Genomic DNA, 18,736 nt, shown 5'->3' with positions numbered 1-18,736 from the left:
GTAGTATAATTCACTTCCTTCAGGAAATATTTTACTTTTGCCATATGCTTGTGGTTTTACCCCATCCCAAACCATCTTAATGACATGATAATACTATTATCTGACAGCAGTACATCGCCCCAAATCTGTATTATTCAGTTTTTAAAAAATAAGCAATGAATAACATTCTTTGGAGAGCAATGAGGAGCTGGTTTTTTTTTTTTTTTCCATTTCTTCTGTAGTATTCCACTCCCTTATCCCTGCAAATTGCTCAAAGGGCAGTACAACTGTTGGAAGAGAAGTCTAAACTTACATTATTTCACTCTCAAACAGAAGTTTCAGAGACTTACACCTGAAGCAGATCACATTATTTATAGTACAAAAGAACGTAAGTTCTCACTCTGAAACACCTGAATTTACTCCAGGTCCTTTCGGAGTATCTGGTGTTAAAGCAAAAAACATACGGCCTGAGAAGGACTCCATACTTTTATATTTGAATCCTTGTGGATGAACTGTCACCTAGCTTAATAGAAAAGATTGAAAAACGAACAGGTGTATTTGTCTATAACAATAACTGAGTCTTGGCCAATTCCAGCTGCCACACTTCAACCACTCATAGTTCAATCACTCATAGACTGCTAAGTGTTCAAAGTGTGTTCAAATAAGGCAAACGCCAACTTGTAACCAATCCAGCCGTTTCTATACTTCACTGCTGATTTCTGTACCTCATTTCCCTTGTTTTGTCTATAAACCTTCTACCATGTGGCTGTGCTGGAGTCTGTGAATCTGCTCTGATTCTGAGGCTGCCCAATTCGTGAATCGTTCATTGCTCAATTAACTCGTTTAAATTTAATTCGGCTGAAGTTTTTCTTTTATAACTGGTAAACAACTGGAGACCACGTAGGGCCTAAATGCTTTACTTTTAGGCTTAGTCTTCACTTAGAAGTGACAAGGATTCTCCGCTTAGCCAAACTTCGGGGTCCTGAGCCTTCTCCTAAGCCCATCTGTACACCTCCTTGTAAAACTCAGTTTTAGCAAAGAACCTTGTTAAGTCAGTGTAGTAAGAACGCCTCACCCTTGATCAGGTTCCTCATCCTCCACCACCCGCCAGGTGATGTCTGATTATCCTGGCCTACCTTCATCTAGAATCCTGTTGTGTTGGTTTAGCCAGAATCTCCCTTGCTTCTCTTACTAATTTTCCATCCACTGGCGGACCCCCACCCCTTGGCTATAAATTCCCACTTGCTCATACTATATTTCTATTTGAACAGGTAAGAGAGAAGGGAAGAGTACGTAGGGCACACTCAAATGCCTTATCTTCCAAAATTCACTTCAGGCATCTTTAGCCTTAATTTCCCAGCTTTTGTCCTTTACACAGTCACAGATTTGTCTTGTCTGATAAGCGCTGTCAGGCTTCCCTGGGCTCTGTTGGAAACTCCTTGCTCACGAACTGACTCACCCCCATTCCTAGAACAGGGCTTGGCAAAGCGTAGGCTCCCAACAACGAATGAATGGATTCGTAGAAGAAAAGGGTTCTCTTTTTTTTTTTTTCAGCTGTTACTACAATGGTCAACAACTACAAAGACAAAACCCACGTAAAATTGGACAGATGCCTACCGGCAACCAGCTCCTAAAAAGTCTAGAAGAGCGCACTACGCCCCGCCCACTGGCGAGACACGGAAATACATGGTTTTAAGAAAACCGGAAGTGCGTAGTCACGCCCGGCGCATGCGTGCATCGGTTCAGCTCACGCTTCCTATACCCAGTCACCCAGTGTGAAGGCGGGGACTCTCCGGCCGGCCAAGGCAGCGGGTCCCAGCCCGCCCTGCGCGTCACGCCGTCGCGCATGCGTCCTTGGTAGTCCGCGCGCAGTGAGGCGGGGCGAAAGGACATTTTTTTTTTCTTGCTCCCGCCTCTCTTCTTCCCCCACCTGCCACGTACAGAGCCGGAGTTCTTGCTAGGCTTGTTGGGTCAGTGTGATTGGCCGGTGCCCGCGCGAGCCTGGGAGCGAGGTGCGGCAGTCGCGGAGGGCAACCGAGCGGGCCGTGACCACCGCCTCCCCGCGACGCCCCAGCCCTGTGGCCTCGCGTCGGCCCAGTCATTGGAGACCGGCAGAGAGACGGCGGCCGCGGCCTCCGCAAGCCGGTACGACCGCTAGAAATTGGGGGTGCGGCCGCTGTCTCCGAGGAGGCCAGGAGACAAGGAGGCGCTAGGAGGCCCTCGCTCGAACTGCCCGGCGGCTGGGGTCGGAGGCGCGCTGGGGAGGGGCCGGAGGGAGGAGGGGGCCGGAGGGAGGACGGACCGGAGGGAGGACGGGACCGGAGGGAGGACGGGCGGGCCCTCGCATGGGGGGAGGGGAAGGGAGGTCGCGGAGGGGGAGGGGAGAGAGGCGGCCCCTGGCCGCGCTGGCAGGCAGGCGCACCCCGAGGGCTCCGGTAGGCGGGTGCGCCAGCTAATGCCTTGGTGCAGGTCCGCCTGGCTCCAGGGTTTTGGATTGAGAGGAGGGGGCCTTTGGGAGGTCTGGGGCGGCCAGTCCCCGGAGGAACTCGGAAGGGTGAGAAGGGTGTGGAGTGGTGCCTATGGGAGTAAGTTGATGGGGGTCGCTGAATCGGAGCATCGTTCCTTGGCTGAGTCGGCGCTTAATCAAGCGCCAGCTGAAGGCCCAGCCTGGTTTTATAGTGATGAGTCTACCTAACTTTAAGAGTTTGCCTTACTGGACACTATAGTAAGTATTTTAGATGCACTATCTCATTTAATCATCGCAAGGGCACCTCCACATTCAGGTATTGTGATTTCCGTTTCGAATGTGATGAAAGTGAGCCTTCGAGAACTTAAGACCACATAGCTAGTGGTGGCGATCTTTACCGTCTTGGTACACTGCCTCTGAGGCAGGGTTTGAGGCCTCTTACATTCTTCGGAATAATTGCAGGTTGACTTGGCTTACTGTTTGTTGAAGGAAACTGATCCCCTCAGGAGGTTCCTAAGCCACAGCTTCTGGAATTAAGAGGGTCTTACCCTTAGACTTAGTAGAGCCAGAAGTGTGGCCACTGAACCTAGATCCTGGTTCAGGAGGCAGGCTTTTTATATGACCTTGGGCATGTCACATTATTCTCAGTGCTGAGCAAAGTGTTCCTGTTCGAGGGTTGTGTTATACTAGTTAAGAGGCCGAGTCGATTCTGGACTTAATAGCGGGAGGGGCAAGGACAAGATGGGAGAAGAGCTTGTTGTAGGGCTCTTACTGGCAGTTTAGGAACTAATTGTTAATAGCTGTTTCTACTTTGGAAGAGAAAACGAGTACCAGAATTTATATGAAGAAACGTTGGGATGGGTTTTCCCCCTGAAGGGAAACTTTTGTTGCATACTTTTGTGTTTACTCTGGGGAGGTGACTGCACAAGCTAGCGACAGCTTTAGAAAAGAAGCATTGGTTCCTGGCCACAAGGTGTTTACAATCAATGGGAAACACCTTTTGTTTTTTTACCTTTCTACACAAATAGCTTGAACCAAAGTTATCACATTGAAATACCTGGCATTCTCCTTTCTCTGAGGGCGTACTTAGTCCATTTCTAACTCTAGAAATGCATTCCCTACTCTTAGGCACGTGGCTATGCTAGCAATTTTCAAAGCCCAGTTTTATCCATATCTCTTTATATTTACCATCCTTCTTTAATGATACCAGGGGCAGTCACCTCCAGACCACTGAAATGCTATGGCCCTGCTTCATAACCTTTTTAGGATAATTTTCTTTTCAATAAAGCATCAACATTTGCATATGCAAATATGTACGTTTTTTCAAAGTAAAACTAGGGAGTATCTAAATGTTTATTGCAATGACGTTACCGGTGCTTAAAACTTTATTTTTAATTCTACTTTGAAATTGCCTTCAAATCAAGTCTTAAAAAAAAAAAAAATACAACTTAAACATACAATCAATGGGAAACACAGAAAGTAAATTTGCAGGCAAACATGACAGAAAGTATACATGACTCAAATGTTAAATCCATTGAAATTGGGCACCAGCCTCCCTACCGTGGTCAGAAGGACATATCATCAGTTATATTCGAAGCTGGAATTTTTTTTCTTAATTAGAAGTGTGTCTGATGGAAGTCACTTCTAGCTGCATAAAGAAGGTACAGTGTGAAGGTCTGACGCAAAACTGATCTATATTACAGCTTTCTTCTCCTCCGTTTATCAGAACTTTATTATTCCTTATCTGTGCAGGGAACAAAAATTCTTTAAATACTGTAGGCACTTTTCTAGGCGCTGCTGGGAAAAGATCGTACCAGCTCACTGAAGCTAAGCACTGGTTCCTTTTACATTATTGCTGGTTTACACATCTTGTAGAAAGGAGAAGGTAACAAATACGTTGATTTATTGAAAGGTCTTTGTTACTCTTAGGCTGCCAGAGCAAACAAGATGGAATATTTACCATCTTGGTTTAGTAATCATACTTTAGAGCTTGGCACGTAGTAGGTATTCACTAAGTATTTCCTGAACTCAGAAGGTGTTGCAGAAGGCAAAGAGTTGGTTGTATGAAGATTTCTGTTAATCACTGTTTTCATGAGAAGTCCATTGTGAGAACTGGCAGATAAAAAGCTAATTGTATTCTTATTTTGCATTAAGATAAGCATGGCATCCCTAGAGTGGAATGCAGTCCACCTATTCTGCATTGACTTTAGAGTGTTATATTTAGTTTTAATGATCCATTTCAGTAAAGATTTATTAATATCTGTTCAGAGCATGGTGGTGGGGGGGTCTAAAGATAATTCATTTAAGGACTAGTTAGATGAAATGACCTAGGGTATTTATATGAATAGTAGGGCATTAATGTATAATATTTATGAAATTGGATTCATGAAAACTTTTTTCAAGTACTTGAAGGGTTGATATGTTGGAGGAGCAGGTGAGTGCTTTCACATACCCCAAAAGAATAAAGAATAATTGCAGAGACGTGTGGTGTTAATGAAACAACAGTCTTAGGAGGAGGAAACAGAAAGCTGCTATTAGCAAGGTGGGAAGTTGAAACTAGAATGTTGTAGAACACTAAAAAGTCTCAAGAGATCATTTTCTTGGGGCAGGAGGAGGAAGGAGTTGATGCTTAGAAAATGTTCAGCGATTATAGATAACATTCAGGAACATCTTGGCCTTGAGAAGAAATATTAACCCATTATTTGATCATAAGTATATCCTCCGTTATTATCTAGCAACCATTTAACTTGCTAGAGACCTTCAGCATTATTTTGAATTTAAAATTCCACAGTCATGGCCTGATTTGGTGGCTAAGCCTGTAATCCCAGCACTTTGGGAGGCCGAGATGGGTGGATCACTTGAGGTCAAGAGTTGGAGAGCAGCCTGACCAACATGGTGAAATCCTATCTCTACTAAAAAATACGAAAATTAGCCAGGCATGGTGGCGCATCCCTGTAGTCCCAGCCACTCAGGAGGCTGAGGCATGGGAATCATTTGAACCCGGGAGTCAGCGGTTGCAGCTAGCCGATATTGCACCACTGCACTCCAATCTGGGTGACAGTGAGACTGCATCTCAAAAAAAAAAAAAATAGACAGTCATTACAGGATAGTCAAACTGAATAATATTAAAGATTAAAATCTAAGGGAAAATTCTGTAACAAGTCAGTATTTAGCGGGTAATTGTTCGGTACTGTCTTATTTAATAAAGTATGCAGTCCAAATCATACCCACCCAGGTGGGAAAGTTATGGAGTATGCAGCATAGTAGTGGATGGTCTTTAAAAGTTCAGGTAGGTATTACTAATTTGTCCTTTCTCCTCCAGTTCCTCCACATAAAAAGGAAATGAAAGAACGTACTCATGAGGTCTTTCTCAGAAAAACTTGAGGCTCTATTTCAGTATTCACTCTTCAGAGTTAGCATTTATTGTTGTAGGATAATAGAGTTTTGAAGCCAATATTTATTTTTCCCTTTATTTAACAGCTGTGGAATGACTACCGGTCTGCTAGGCACTCTTGTAGGCTCTGAGAATATGGAAAACTTCCTACCATCAAGTGGAAAAGGCAATAAAAAGTTATGAATTTTTAATGTCTCGTAGTGTTAAGTGTTTTGAAGAAAAGCAGGATAAGATAATGTGGGGGGAGCCATTTTAAATTGGATGGTTAGGAAAGACCTCCTCAAAAGTTAACATTTGATAAGTAATCTGAATCATATGAGGGCTACCAGAAAGGTTCAAGACGAAGGGAAAACTTGAACTGTGGGTGTAGCAGGGGTGAGTGAAGAAGAGAGGTAGGAAATGAAGTGAAATACTTGGCCAGGGGCCGGAGGCCAGATGATCTTATAGGTCTTGGTTTTTGAGATGGGAATGCATTAGAAGGTTTTGAACTGAACCATACTAGGTTTTACTTAACAGGATTAACTCTGGTGTGCTGAGATAGATTAAAAGTGGGCAAAGGTAAAAAGCAGGTGAACTGGTTAGGAGTCTTTTCCAATCATTTAGGCAAGTGATAATGGTGGCTTGAATCAAGTTGATAGCAGTGAAGGTGCTGAAGTGGTTGGACTCCAGAGTGATTTTAAAGGTAGTGGCAACCATATTTTGTTGGTAGTTTGGATGTAAGGTTTGAGAAAAAGATCAAGATTTTTTTTGTCTTACACAACTCAGAGGAAGTGAGATTGGGAAGCCTATAGGAGAGGCATAGGTGGAAGATTAGGAATTTATTTTTATATAAAGAAAAATCTAAGTGGTGATGTCAGATAAACAGTTAAACATGTAGATAAAATAATAGTAGACATAAAATAAAAGCTTCTTTTATTATCTCTACAGTAAAATAATATTATCTCCAGTCCATTTTAACATAAATACGGTAACATGGGAATAATGAATCTTCTGGAGGCCAGAGTTTCTTAGCATCTAATAGTAACTCTCAACTTTTAAGAAATGTTTTGTTGTTTAATTATCAAAACCACTTTTATCAGTCTTTGTCTAGAGTTCTATATATAGAACATCCTGGAGTCCACCATGAACGGACAGTTGGATCTGAGTGGGAAGCTAATCATCAAAGCTCAACTTGGGGAGGATATTCGGCGAATTCCTATTCATAATGAAGATATTACTTATGATGAGTTAGTGCTAATGATGCAACGAGTTTTCAGAGGAAAACTACTGAGTAATGATGAAGTAACAATAAAGTATAAAGATGAAGGTAAGAGTGTTTTTAAAGCTATTTTTAAAAGTTTGTTTGTTTGTTTGTTTATTTATTTATAAAGAGACAGAACCTCTCTTGCCCAGGCTGGAGTACAGTGGTGTGATCATAGCTCAGTGTCACCTTGAACTCCTGGGCTCAAGCAGTCCTCCTGCCTCGGCCTCCCAAAGTGCTGGGATTACAGGAATGAACTACAGTGCCTGACTTTGAAGTGTTAAGTATTGTATGTGTTATTTTGCCCATTTTTATTGGACTCTCTTTTTTTTTTTTTAATCATTTGAAAATAGCTAAGTGGTTTATTAGAAGGGAATTTTAAGTGTTAGAACGTTTTCACATTCATTTTTACAAGCATTGTTTTCTCCTTTTGTCCATATAATTCTGGTTTCTTTTAGCTTAAATTTTTTTTTTTCTAATTTTCCAAAGTGAAAGAAAGATTGTAGTATGTATTTAATGAAAAAGGATTTCATGGTCAACTAAGTATGGGAAAGCTGGTTTAAACAAAGACAAAAGTGTTTCTTTATTTTAGGAATTTTCAGAGTATGTAATGTGCTTATATAAGTTTTCAAAAATTTGTAGTGTGCAGTGTTCTCAGACTCATTTGTTGACAAAAGTCTTTTTATGGAAATAGAATTTGCATGAAAAATGTTTTAGCAAACACACTGATTAGAATTATAGTACTAGACTGTGTTTCCTATTCCTTAACCTGCCTTCTTTGTTAACATCTCTGCTGAAATTTTTTCTTTAGGTGGTTATCAGTGGGGGGTGTGTGTGTGTGTGTATGTGTAAATATAAAATATATATATATAATACATATATATACACATACATACACACACATATTTTATTGCACTTTAGGTTCTCGGGTAATGTGCAGAACATGCAGGATTGTTGCATAGGTACATACATGGCAAGGTGCTTTGCTGCCTCCATTCCCCTGTCACCCATATCTGGCATTTCTCCCCATGTTATCTCTTGCCAACCTTCCTACCCCCTCCTGCTGTCCCTCTCCTATTCCCAACAGACTCCAGTGTGTGATTTTTATATTGAACTTACTTGCAGTGTATTTCATCCTGACCTCACTATTTAGCACTGCTATCCACACCATCCTTGTTAAATACTTTTACCTCTTAACATCTCTGACACTGCTTAACCTGATTTTCTGATCACTAATAATAATACAATACATATAATGTCTGTGTTAGTGTTGGCTTAAAGTAATGCCAGCAGATATAATTAGAAATCTTACAATCTGAGTGGTTTAACAGTTGAGAAATCTTTCAGATATCCAGGCTGAAAGAAGCTGTTACCTTAAACACATTGTTCATAAGCTCATGGTAGGCATTGACATTGGCAGGCAGATGAGTGAAGACGGAGTACAAAGAATCATATGGGAGATTTTACTCACCAGGCCTGTTGGCGTTATATGTCATTTCTGCCCTTATCACATTGGTCAGTACCCAGTTACATGACTAAGAGGCAAATTGGTTCGGAAGTGTAGTCCCTGGCTGAGCAGCCACTTTGTACAACGTATGCTGTGGAAGAGAAGAGTGAATCACTGGTGATAGTTAAATTGGCCATCTAGCTATAGTTATAATTCTCCTTTCTTTTTATGATGTGTAGTCTAAGCACCCAAAACAAATTTTTGAGAGTTGCCCATGTGAAGCAGTAAAGGAGAGCAATTTTTTTCCTGTTTTCTTCTGCTTATAATACATTGACTTTCACCTCTGTGACTTTGAAATGTGTGCCTTAATTTGATCAACCCTTTTTTTTTTTTTTTTTTTTAAGACAGGGTCTGACGCTGTTGCCTAGGTTAGAGTGCAGTGGCATGATTATACCTCACTGTAAACTCAAACTCCTGTCCCCTAGCAGTACTCCCAACCCGGCCTCCCAAAGGCATAAGCCATTATGCCTAGACTACAATTCAGATTTTTAACTTTTTTTTTTTTTTTAAACAAAGTCCTAAGAGTGCTTTTTTTATTGTTAAATTTTGTTTTAATTGACAAATAATAGTTGTACATATTTATGGGGTACACAGTAATGTTTCAATACATATAATGGGATTAGATCAGGGTAATCAGCATATCCATCATCTCAAATATTTATGTCTTTGAATTAGAAACATTCTGTATTCTCCTTCTAGCTATTTGAAATTATATAATATGTTATTGTTAACTGTAGTCATCCTATAGCTCTATAGAATACTGGGACTTACTCCTTCTATCTAGTTGTGATTTTGTGTCTTTTAATAAATCTCTCCCTATCTCTGTTTTTCCCTACGCGTCACAGCCTCTGCTGTCCTCTGTTCTGCTTTTTACTTGTATGAGATCAACTTTTTTTAGCTTCCACAAATGAGAGAGAGAGAGCGCATGTGGTATCTTTTTAACTTAATGTCTTCTAGTTCCATCCATGTTGCTGTGAATGACAGGACTTCATTCTTTTTTATGGCTGAATTGTATTCCATTGTGTATGTATACCATGTTTTCTTTATCATTTCATCTGTTGTTAAACACTTAGGTTGATTCCATATCTTGGCTATTGTGAATAGTGCTGGCAGTAAATATGTGAGTGCAGATGTCTCTTCAATATACTGGTTTCCTTTCCTTTTTGTTAAATACCCAGTAGTGGCATTGCTGAATCATGTGTTAGCTCTATTTATAGTTTTTTGAGGAACCTTCATGCTGTTCTCCTTAGTGGCTGTGCTGTTTACATTCCTACCAACAGTGTATAAGAGTTCCCTTTTCTCTGCATTCTTGCCAACATTTGTTATTTGTCTTTTTGATAATAGCCATCCTAACTGGGGTGAACTTCATTGTGGTCTTCATTTTCCTGATATGTGTGCATTTCCCTGATGATTTGTGATGTTGAGCGTTTTCTCATATATTTATTGGCCATTTCTATGTCGTCTTTTGAGAAATGTCTGTTCAGATTATTTGCTGATTTTTAAATTGGATTGTTTATTTTCTAGCTGTTCAGATGTTTGAGTTCCTTGTATATTCTGAATATTAATCCTCTGCCAGATGAGTAGTTGTATTTCCTCCCATTCTGTAAGTTCTCTTTTCACTCTGTTGATTGTTTCCTTTGGTATGCAGAAAAATTTTCCATTTTGATATAATCACATTTGTTTATTTTTGCTTATATTGACTATGCTTTTGAGGTCTTATTCATGAAATCTTTTCCTGACCTGTTAAAGAGTTTATCTTTTTCCTAACAACTGTTTTCGGTGCTTTTGTCAAAAGTCAGTTGGCCATAGATAACATGGATTAATTTCCAGGTTCTCTATTCTGTTTTATTGTTCTATGTGTTCTGTTGATCTGTGTGTTCTCTTGGTCTATGGGTCTGTTTTTATGCCAGTCCATGCTTACTATAGCTTCTAGTGTATTTTGAGGTCAGGAAGTGTGATACCTTCAGCTTTGTTCTTTGCTCAGTATTGCTTTGACTGTCTGGGGTTGTTTGTAGTTCTGTAGTTCTATACAAGTGTTAGGATTTGTTTTCAAATTTCTGTGAAGAATTTTATTGGTATTTTGATAGGGATTGCATTGAATCTGTAAATTGCTTTGAGAGTTTTGTCATTTTAACAGTATTAGTTCTTCTAATCTGTAAGCATGGGATATCATAACATATGTATGCTCTTCAGTTTCTTTCACCAGGATTTTTTTTTGTAGAGGTTTTTCACCTTCTTGGTTAAAATTATTCCTAGATATTAAAAAAAAATTTTTGTAGCTGTGGTAAATGGGATTGCATTTTGTTGTATGTGTATAGAAACACTACTTTTTTGTTTTTATTTTGTATCCTGCCACTCTTGAATTTATTTACTGGTTCTAAGGGTTTTGGTAGAGTTGTTAGATTTTTGTGTATATGATTATGTCATTTGTAGAGACAGTTTGACTTCTTCCTTTCCAATTTGGATACCCTTTATTTTTTTCTTTTGCATAATTGCTCTGGCTAGTACTTCCTTGTCTTTAAATTTTTTTTTTTTTTTTTTTTTACTTGATAACAGGGTCTTGCTCTGTCTCCCAGCCTAGAGTGGAATGGCATGATCATGGCTTATTGAAGCCTTGAATTCCTGGGCTCAAGCAGTCCTTGCAATTCAGCCTCCTGTGTAGCTGAGACTACAGGCACATGCCACTGCACTTGGCTTCTTCTTATTGTTTGTCAAAATGGGGGTTTCATTGTGTTGCCCAGGCTGGTCTTGAACTCCTGGGCTCAAGTGATCCTCCTGCCTTGGCCTGCCAAAGTGCTGAGATAACAGGCATGAGCCACTGCGCCTGGCCTTTAAAAAACTGCCCTTTTTTTCATTTGAAGATGCTTTCCTCTTACCTCAAACTGACCCCATTGATGGGCTTTCTCTTAACTACCTTGTTTTTGTTTAGGGTAGAGGTCAGCAAACTTTTTCTTTAATGGATCAGAAATAATGAATATTGTAGCTTTGTGGGTCACATAAGGCCTCTGTCTCATCTTTTTTTTTTTTTTTTTTTTATTTTTTTACAACGTAAAAACCTATAACAGTGTTTACATTGTAAAAAAATGAGTTCTTCATTCACAGACCTATAACGACTAAGGGATTTTGTCCCTTGGTCACAGTTCGTGGACCCTTAGCTGGAGGTGTCCTCGTTGCAATTTGTTTTCCACATTTAGTTACAACTTTGTATTTTGTGGTGTTTTTACAGGTTTTTTTTTTTTTTTTTTTTTTGAGACAGTCTTGCCCGGTTGCTCAGGCTGGAGTGTAGTGGCGTGATCTTGCTCACTGCAACCTCCGCCTCCCGGTTCAATCGATTCTCCTGCCTCAGCCTCCCAAGTAGCTGGAATTAATAGGCACATGCCACCACACCTGGGTAATTTTTGCATTTTTAGTAAGACAGGGTTTCTTCATGTTGACCAGGCTGGTCTCGAACTCCTGACCTCAGGTGATCTGCCTGCCTCACCCTCCCAAAGTGCTAGAATTACAGGTGTGAACCACCGCTCCCGGCCAAAAAGTTTTTGATTATTTAGATTTGTGTCCCTTAGATTCTGTTAGACACTATAGTGGAGGGATGGCTTAGGTAAAGTTCCCACCATCAGAGATAGTCTGTTTCTGTTGTAGGATTCAGAAAAGAAAAAAGTTATAGGAAGTTTTCTTCTTTCACATATATACTTTATTTTCTTTTAAAAATGTGTTTATGAAGGTTGAACATTAAACAGGTATGTTACGGAAAGTGGGTCTGGTTATAAGGAGCTAAAACAGTTATAAAATTCTCAGTTTTGTCATCTTTGTCCAAAATAAATCCGCCTAATTAGTGTTAAAATGGTGCAGCAGAGCATCCCTGAGGTAGTCTTGTGGCCTCCCCAGGACAGAACTCTTTCTCACCCAATTGTTTGTGAAGATACCCTGAAGAGGTCCCTGATGAACTCCTTGTCTCTGGCTGCTTTTCTCTTCTTGCCTTCTTTAGAGAACATGTTTTTCCTTTAGCCCTTTGAAAGCTTTTGACACGTGTGATTGGTATGCTAATTATGGTATTCTTTATCCCTGAGATCTGAGGGATTTCATAGTCTTAAATATGCACTGTTTTGTATTTACAAATATTTTTTTGGGGAGAGTTGATTGTTTTCATGTTACTATTAAAATGGCCAGTGACCTGAAAGAACTTACGGTCTATCCAGTCACTAAAGCAGTTCTACAGCAGTAGTGTCTTACTGTATCTAGGGTTAAGATTTGAACTTTGGGAATCTTTTTTTATTTCTTTAACTTTCGGTAAAATATTTAAATTTTTTGGAATGAAAAGATTTCAGCCTAAACCAACAATTTATGATACTGCCATCTATGAATCTCTTCCTAGTGACTAGTAAAAATTGAAGCACGTAATGCATTAACCTTAGCTACATTTTTTTCAGGTGGATATGTGTAAATACCTTGCCGTAAGAGTAATAAGCAAAATTGATTTAATGTGTTTTTGAACAAAGGCATTTTCGCTTAGACGAACCTTTAAAGTTTAAGGTTTTCATGGGAGAGTCCAACTATGTTCTACAATCTACGTTTTGGATTTTTATTTTTGTATGTGCCCTAGTTTACTCCTTATACAAATCTGAAACTTTTTTTTTTTTAAATTCCAGATGGAGATCTTATAACAATTTTTGATAGTTCTGACCTTTCCTTTGCAATTCAGTGTAGTAGGATACTGAAACTGACATTATTTGGTGAGTAGTAAACTTTCTAATAAATTTACTATTCATTGTATTTTTATTAAAGATGTTTGGCGTTTTTCCTTTTAAAGACTCATTTAAGCAATAACTTATTCAAATATTACATTTATTTGCATTCAGGTAGTTGTTTTAGATTACTTGAAGCTTATGACTGTATGTTTTAAGAAAATGATGGAAGTTTAATTCAGTAAGAACAGAGTGTGTTAAGTGCGTTATTTTTTTTGAAATCAGATGTAACTTAGGTATCCCTATTACAGTATTAGTTTTAATTTGACTGTATTAGAATTTTTGAATTGTAATTATCTTCCTTCACATTACAGTATGTTGTTACTTATTCTCAGGGCTTAACATGTAAGTCTGATGTTAGACCAGTAGTCCCCAATCTTTTTGCACCAGAAACTGGTTTCACGGAAGACAGTTCTATGGATGGGGGTGGGAGAAGGTTTTGGGATGAAACTGTTCCACCTCGCATGTGCAGTTCACGATAGAGTTCACACTCCTATGTGAATTTAATGCCACTGCCGAATTGGCAGGAGGCAGAGCCCACCACTTACCTCCTACTGTGTGACCTGGTTGGGTTCCTAACAGGCCACAGACCAGCATGGGGTTGGGGATCCTTGCTTTAGATAGTATTTAGCCAACCTTAACATGAAAACCAGCCAAGCAAAATGCAGACCAGTGTCATTTATGAACAACCTTAACATGAAAATCAGCCAAGGAAAATGCAGACCAGTGTCATTTATGAACAGCCTTAACATGAAAAACCAAGGAAAATGCAGACCAGTGTCAGTTACGAACATAGATACAAAATACTAAGTAATATTTATAAATTAAACTTGGCAGTGAATATTAAAACAGACCATTGTTAAGGTTGCTCACCCAAGGGGTCTAAGATTGCTTTAAATTAGAAAATAAAATATTAAAGGAGAAAAACTGAATCATCTCTGTAGATAAAAACCATTGACATTTCAATTACGTCAAAAAGTCAGCAGACTGCGAATGAAAGGGAATTCTTTTACCTTATATCGGGGCTTTTATTACATAGAATAACTTCTGTATGTCTGATATGAAAGGATTATAAATGTAACTAATATATTATAATTATATACAACAAAAGATAGTGGGATAAATCAAACATGGCAAGATTGTTTTGGGTGAAACATAAAACTACTTAAAATCAAGTAGGGGAATGGGTTTTGAGGAAAGGTACTCTGGGAGATTTAATTATGTCAATGCTGTTTCATTCCTTAGTGGTTAGGAGCAGAGATGAAAAAAATATTAAGATTTGGCTGGGTGTGGTGGCTCATGCCTGTAATCCCAGCACTTTGGGAGGCTGAGGTTGGCAGATCATGAGGTCATGAGGTCAGGAGTTCGAGACCAGCCTGGCCAACATGGTGAAACCCTGTCTATACCAAAAACACAAACACACACAAAATTAGCTGGGCATAGTGGCATGTGCCTGTAATCTCAGCTACTCGGGAGGGTGAGGCAGGAGAATTGATGAACCTAGGAGGCAGAGGTTTCCGTGAGCTGAGATTAGGCCACTGCACTCCAACCTGAGCCACAGAGCAAGACTCTGTCTTGGCGCGGGGTGGGAGGGGAAACCTTAAGGTTTAACAAGATGGGTGTTTAGTAAGTTTATCTTGTGTACTTGAAATGATTTATCAAAGTCTTAAAATTATATTCGCACTAATGAAGATACATTATTATGTGTATTAGGGTTCTCCAGAGGAATGGAGCCAATAAGATATATGGGAGTTTTTTAGGGAGAATTGCAAGGTGATTACAAGGCAAAGTCCCATGGTCGGCCATCTGTAAGCTGGGGAAAGAGAGAAGCTGAGGCTGATAGTGGCGAAGTCCAAGTCCAAAAGCCTGAAAACCAGGGAAGCTGATAGTACAGCCTTAGTCTGTTGCCAAAGGCCTGAGAGTCGCCTGGGAAGCTGCTGGTACAAGTCCTAGAGTCCAAAGGCCAAAAAACCTGGAGTCTCTTGTCCTGGAGTCTGATGTCCAAGGCCAGGAGGAGTGGAAGCAAGCATCTGGCATAGGAAGAAGAAAGAGCCAAAGGCGCAGCAAGCAGACTTATCCCATCTTCTTACATCTGTTTTGTCAGAGTTGCACTGGTAGCTGATTGGATGGTGCCCACAACACTGAATATGGGTTTCCCTCTCCTGGTTCACTGACTCAAATCTCAATATCCTCTGGCAGTGCTCTCACAGACACAACCCAAAACAGCACTTCAGTAGTCATCTAGGCATTCCTCAATCCAATCAAATTGATACCTAATATTAATTTAAACTTAATCTAAACTTTTAATTGAGTATAATTTGAAACATAGTGTTCTTAAACCCACTAAGTATATAATAACATTATATGCCATACTAGGAATGTAAGTGCAAGGTTCTTAAAAGTTCTGGTGAGATGTATCAGTGTGCTCCAAAAATCACCAGGAACATACCCACAGTTAACAGATTTGGGTTTACTGAGTTACTACAGCAAGGGAGAAATGGATACCATGGGGAACAATAGGATGTCTTATGGGTATGTTAGAAAAGCATTTTTTTTGTAGGGCTTGGGTTTGTGTTAGCTGATTTTGGGTAAGGTTCGAGGAGGTAGAGCTTTGCTCTGCATTGAATGCTGAGGAAGTGGAGATGATTCTGTGACTGGGTATCTTATCAAATCTTACCTAGAAGGTGAGAGGAATGAATCTTACTAAATCTTACCTGGGAGGTGGGAGGAATGATTTGAGGCCGAAGCTGCAGTTGGTAAAGCAGTAGCAGTCATTGGCCAGGATAGAAGGTTGTTGGGTCATTTTTCTGATGTGGTCAGTGTTCTTGTTTTTGTCTGAGTTTTGACATGATTATGGACTCGCGATCTATCACAGATTGTAATTTTGTGTAATGTTGGTGTTCTTTGAAATATTTTACATTCAACAGGAGAACACCACGGCCTACCTGTGAGCACCAGGCCTAACTGTACCAGACCATTTCTGGCTGTTAGGAGCTGTTTTTCTCCTCAACTATTGGAGAAAAAACAGTAATACCAAGTGAAAACCAGTAACTAATTGATGTAGGTAGGAAATTGTATTGAACTTCATAGCTATCCAGGGAGTATGAATTACTGAAGAGTTTTCTTCTTGGGTAACAAAAGCGAAACTCCGTCCCAAAGAAAAAGAAAAAAAAAAAAAAAAAAAAAAAAAGCTTATAATTACTGATTTGATGTTTGAAACATATTTAATAAAGAATTGCCCTGAATTTTTATCTTCACATAAATGTCCTTTTCCAATTAGGTACTTCAGGAGTTTGTACATATGTATACTGGCAATGCGTAAAGCATTTTAGTTTATTTTTTGAACTCCTGTCCTGGTGTTTGCATTCAGAGCCTTGTGTCACTTTTTTATTTTTTCTTTTTAAAAATAACCTGAGTGGTGGCAATGTTTGTTGCTGAATGAAGGATTTCGCTTTTTTTAGTCAACTGAAAGTCATTTGGACAAAATGAATAATAATTGAAGTAACGTTGTTTTCATTAAAAAAATCACAACCAGTGATTACTGAGTAATCTCTGGCATTTTGTGGCTTATATTCTCCCTCTGAAAGTAGCTGCTTTGAAGGACAGTTGTGATGTTGATAAGTTCTGCATATATTTTAAAATGTATATTTATTTTAAAAAATTTTTTGAGACAAGGCCTTACTCTGTTATCTAGGCTGGAGTGCAGCGGGGTGATCTCAGCCAACTGGACTTTCCCTCCCGGGTTCCAGCAATCCTCCCACCTCAGCCTCCTGAGTAGCTAGGACTACAGGCGTGTGCTGCCACACTTGGCTAATTTTTTAAGGTTTTTGTAGAGACGAAGTCTCACTGTATTGCTCAGGCTGGTCTTGAATTCCTGGGCTCAAGCTGTCCTCCCACCTTGGCCTCCCAAAGTTCTGGGATTACAGGTGTGCGCCGCTACGGCTGGCCCTGCATATATTTTTTTAGCGATTTCTTTTAAGATCAACTACTTTAATTAGCTGTTTTTTTTTCAAGACAAAATTATGCAAAGGAGATGACAGACATATCAGTAATGTTACATCTTTAAACATTTTATGTATAGATTAAGGTGTTTTTGTATTATTTTAAGAATAGCATGAAATAAAATGAGGTTTTGAACTTGTATGACTTTTACTAAATTTAATAATTTCTACTAAATTTAATATATTCTATTAATAGCATGAAATAAATGAGCTTTTAAAGTTAAATGATTGTTATTAAATTTAATAAGTTCTATTAAAAAGTAGAGCTTTCTATTGGATTATTTATTTTATTATAGTTGGATTTTCCTACTAAACCTTTTTACCAGTAATGCCGTAGGTCATAGGTCTGGCATCAAGAAAGACTGATGAATGCTTCTTTTTTCCAAAATAAGTTATTAGCCATAAATCTTTTTTTTTTTTTTTTTAAAGTCACTCCACTATCTTGTTTTAGTTTTTTTTAAAGGAATTGTATATATTTTCCTTGTTGCATATTATTTATGTACTTTTCGTGAACTTCTCATTTTAAGCAAATAAATGCTTTTATTTCAGTTAATGGCCAACCAAGACCCCTTGAATCAAGTCAGGTGAAATACCTCCGTCGAGAACTGATAGAACTTCGAAATAAAGTGAATCGTTTGTTGGATAGCTTGGAACCACCTGGAGAACCAGGGCCTTCCACCAGTATTCCTGAAAATGGTAAACTCAGAATCCATTATATTCTGATTTATTGTTCTTATGGTTTTTTTTTTGCAGGTTTTTAAAACCTGTTTTTAAGTAGGGAAGGATGGCACCTCCAATGTCTCTCTCTCTTTTGTTCCTTCCTCTGCTTCTCTACTAGTGTTTATGCCTGTGTTCCTAAACCTTGCTGTTCATCACGATCACTAGGGGGTTTCATTATACTAATTCCTGGATCTCATCATAGACTTACTGGAGTGTAGGGCCTGGAAATCCCATTTTTGAAGTGTTTTCTGGGTGATTCTATTACAACTAGTCTTGGACTTTGAGTTTATTACACAGGTCGGTTTTCAAATCCTTTTGACTCATGAACCCTTTTTAATATAATAGATAATTAATGAACCTTAGGAATTGAAAATCATTTCTTGAGTGTTATGTAGTATTGGAAGTAGTTTCAACTAAAAAACACTTAGATTAGTATTGTACATTAAAAATCCCAGCACTTTGGGAGGCCGAGGCGGGTGGATCACGAGGTCAAGAGATCGAGACCATCCTGGTCAACATGGTGAAACCCCGTCTCTACTAAAACTACAAAAAAATTAGCTGGGCATGGTGGCGCGTGCCTGTAGTCCCAGCTACTCAGGAGGCTGAGGCGGGAGAATTGCCTGAACCCAGGAGGCGGAGGTTGCGGTGAGCCGAGATCACACCATTGCACTCCAGCCTGGGTAACA

The 18,736-nt window shown here is 39.3% G+C and overlaps 1 protein-coding gene across 6 annotated transcripts in view; it reads left to right on the top strand.

The window, feature by feature from the left end:
- Window positions 1–1,685: 1,685 nt before the first annotated feature.
- Window positions 1,686–18,736, top strand: part of TFG (trafficking from ER to golgi regulator) — a 36,236-nt gene continuing 19,185 nt past the window's right edge. For 2 of the 6 annotated variants that reach the window (XM_032299274.1, XM_032299273.1), the window contains exons 1-4: window positions 1,872–2,124; window positions 6,920–7,146; window positions 13,234–13,317; window positions 17,880–18,026. In XM_032299274.1, coding sequence (XP_032155165.1) covers window positions 6,963–7,146; window positions 13,234–13,317; window positions 17,880–18,026 — 415 coding nt within the window. In that variant the 5' untranslated portion in view covers window positions 1,872–2,124; window positions 6,920–6,962. Of the gene's footprint in view, window positions 2,125–6,919; window positions 7,147–13,233; window positions 13,318–17,879; window positions 18,027–18,736 lie in introns of all 6 variants that reach the window. The other 4 variants (XM_032299269.1, XM_032299272.1, XM_032299271.1 and 1 more) reach the window with 4 other exon arrangements.

This window comes from Sapajus apella, unplaced genomic scaffold, assembly GCF_009761245.1.
Source record: "Sapajus apella isolate SASKATOON/1434 unplaced genomic scaffold, GSC_monkey_1.0 scaffold40, whole genome shotgun sequence".
NCBI lineage: Eukaryota > Metazoa > Chordata > Mammalia > Primates > Cebidae > Sapajus > Sapajus apella.
This window is presented reverse-complemented; position numbering and strand designations above follow the sequence as displayed.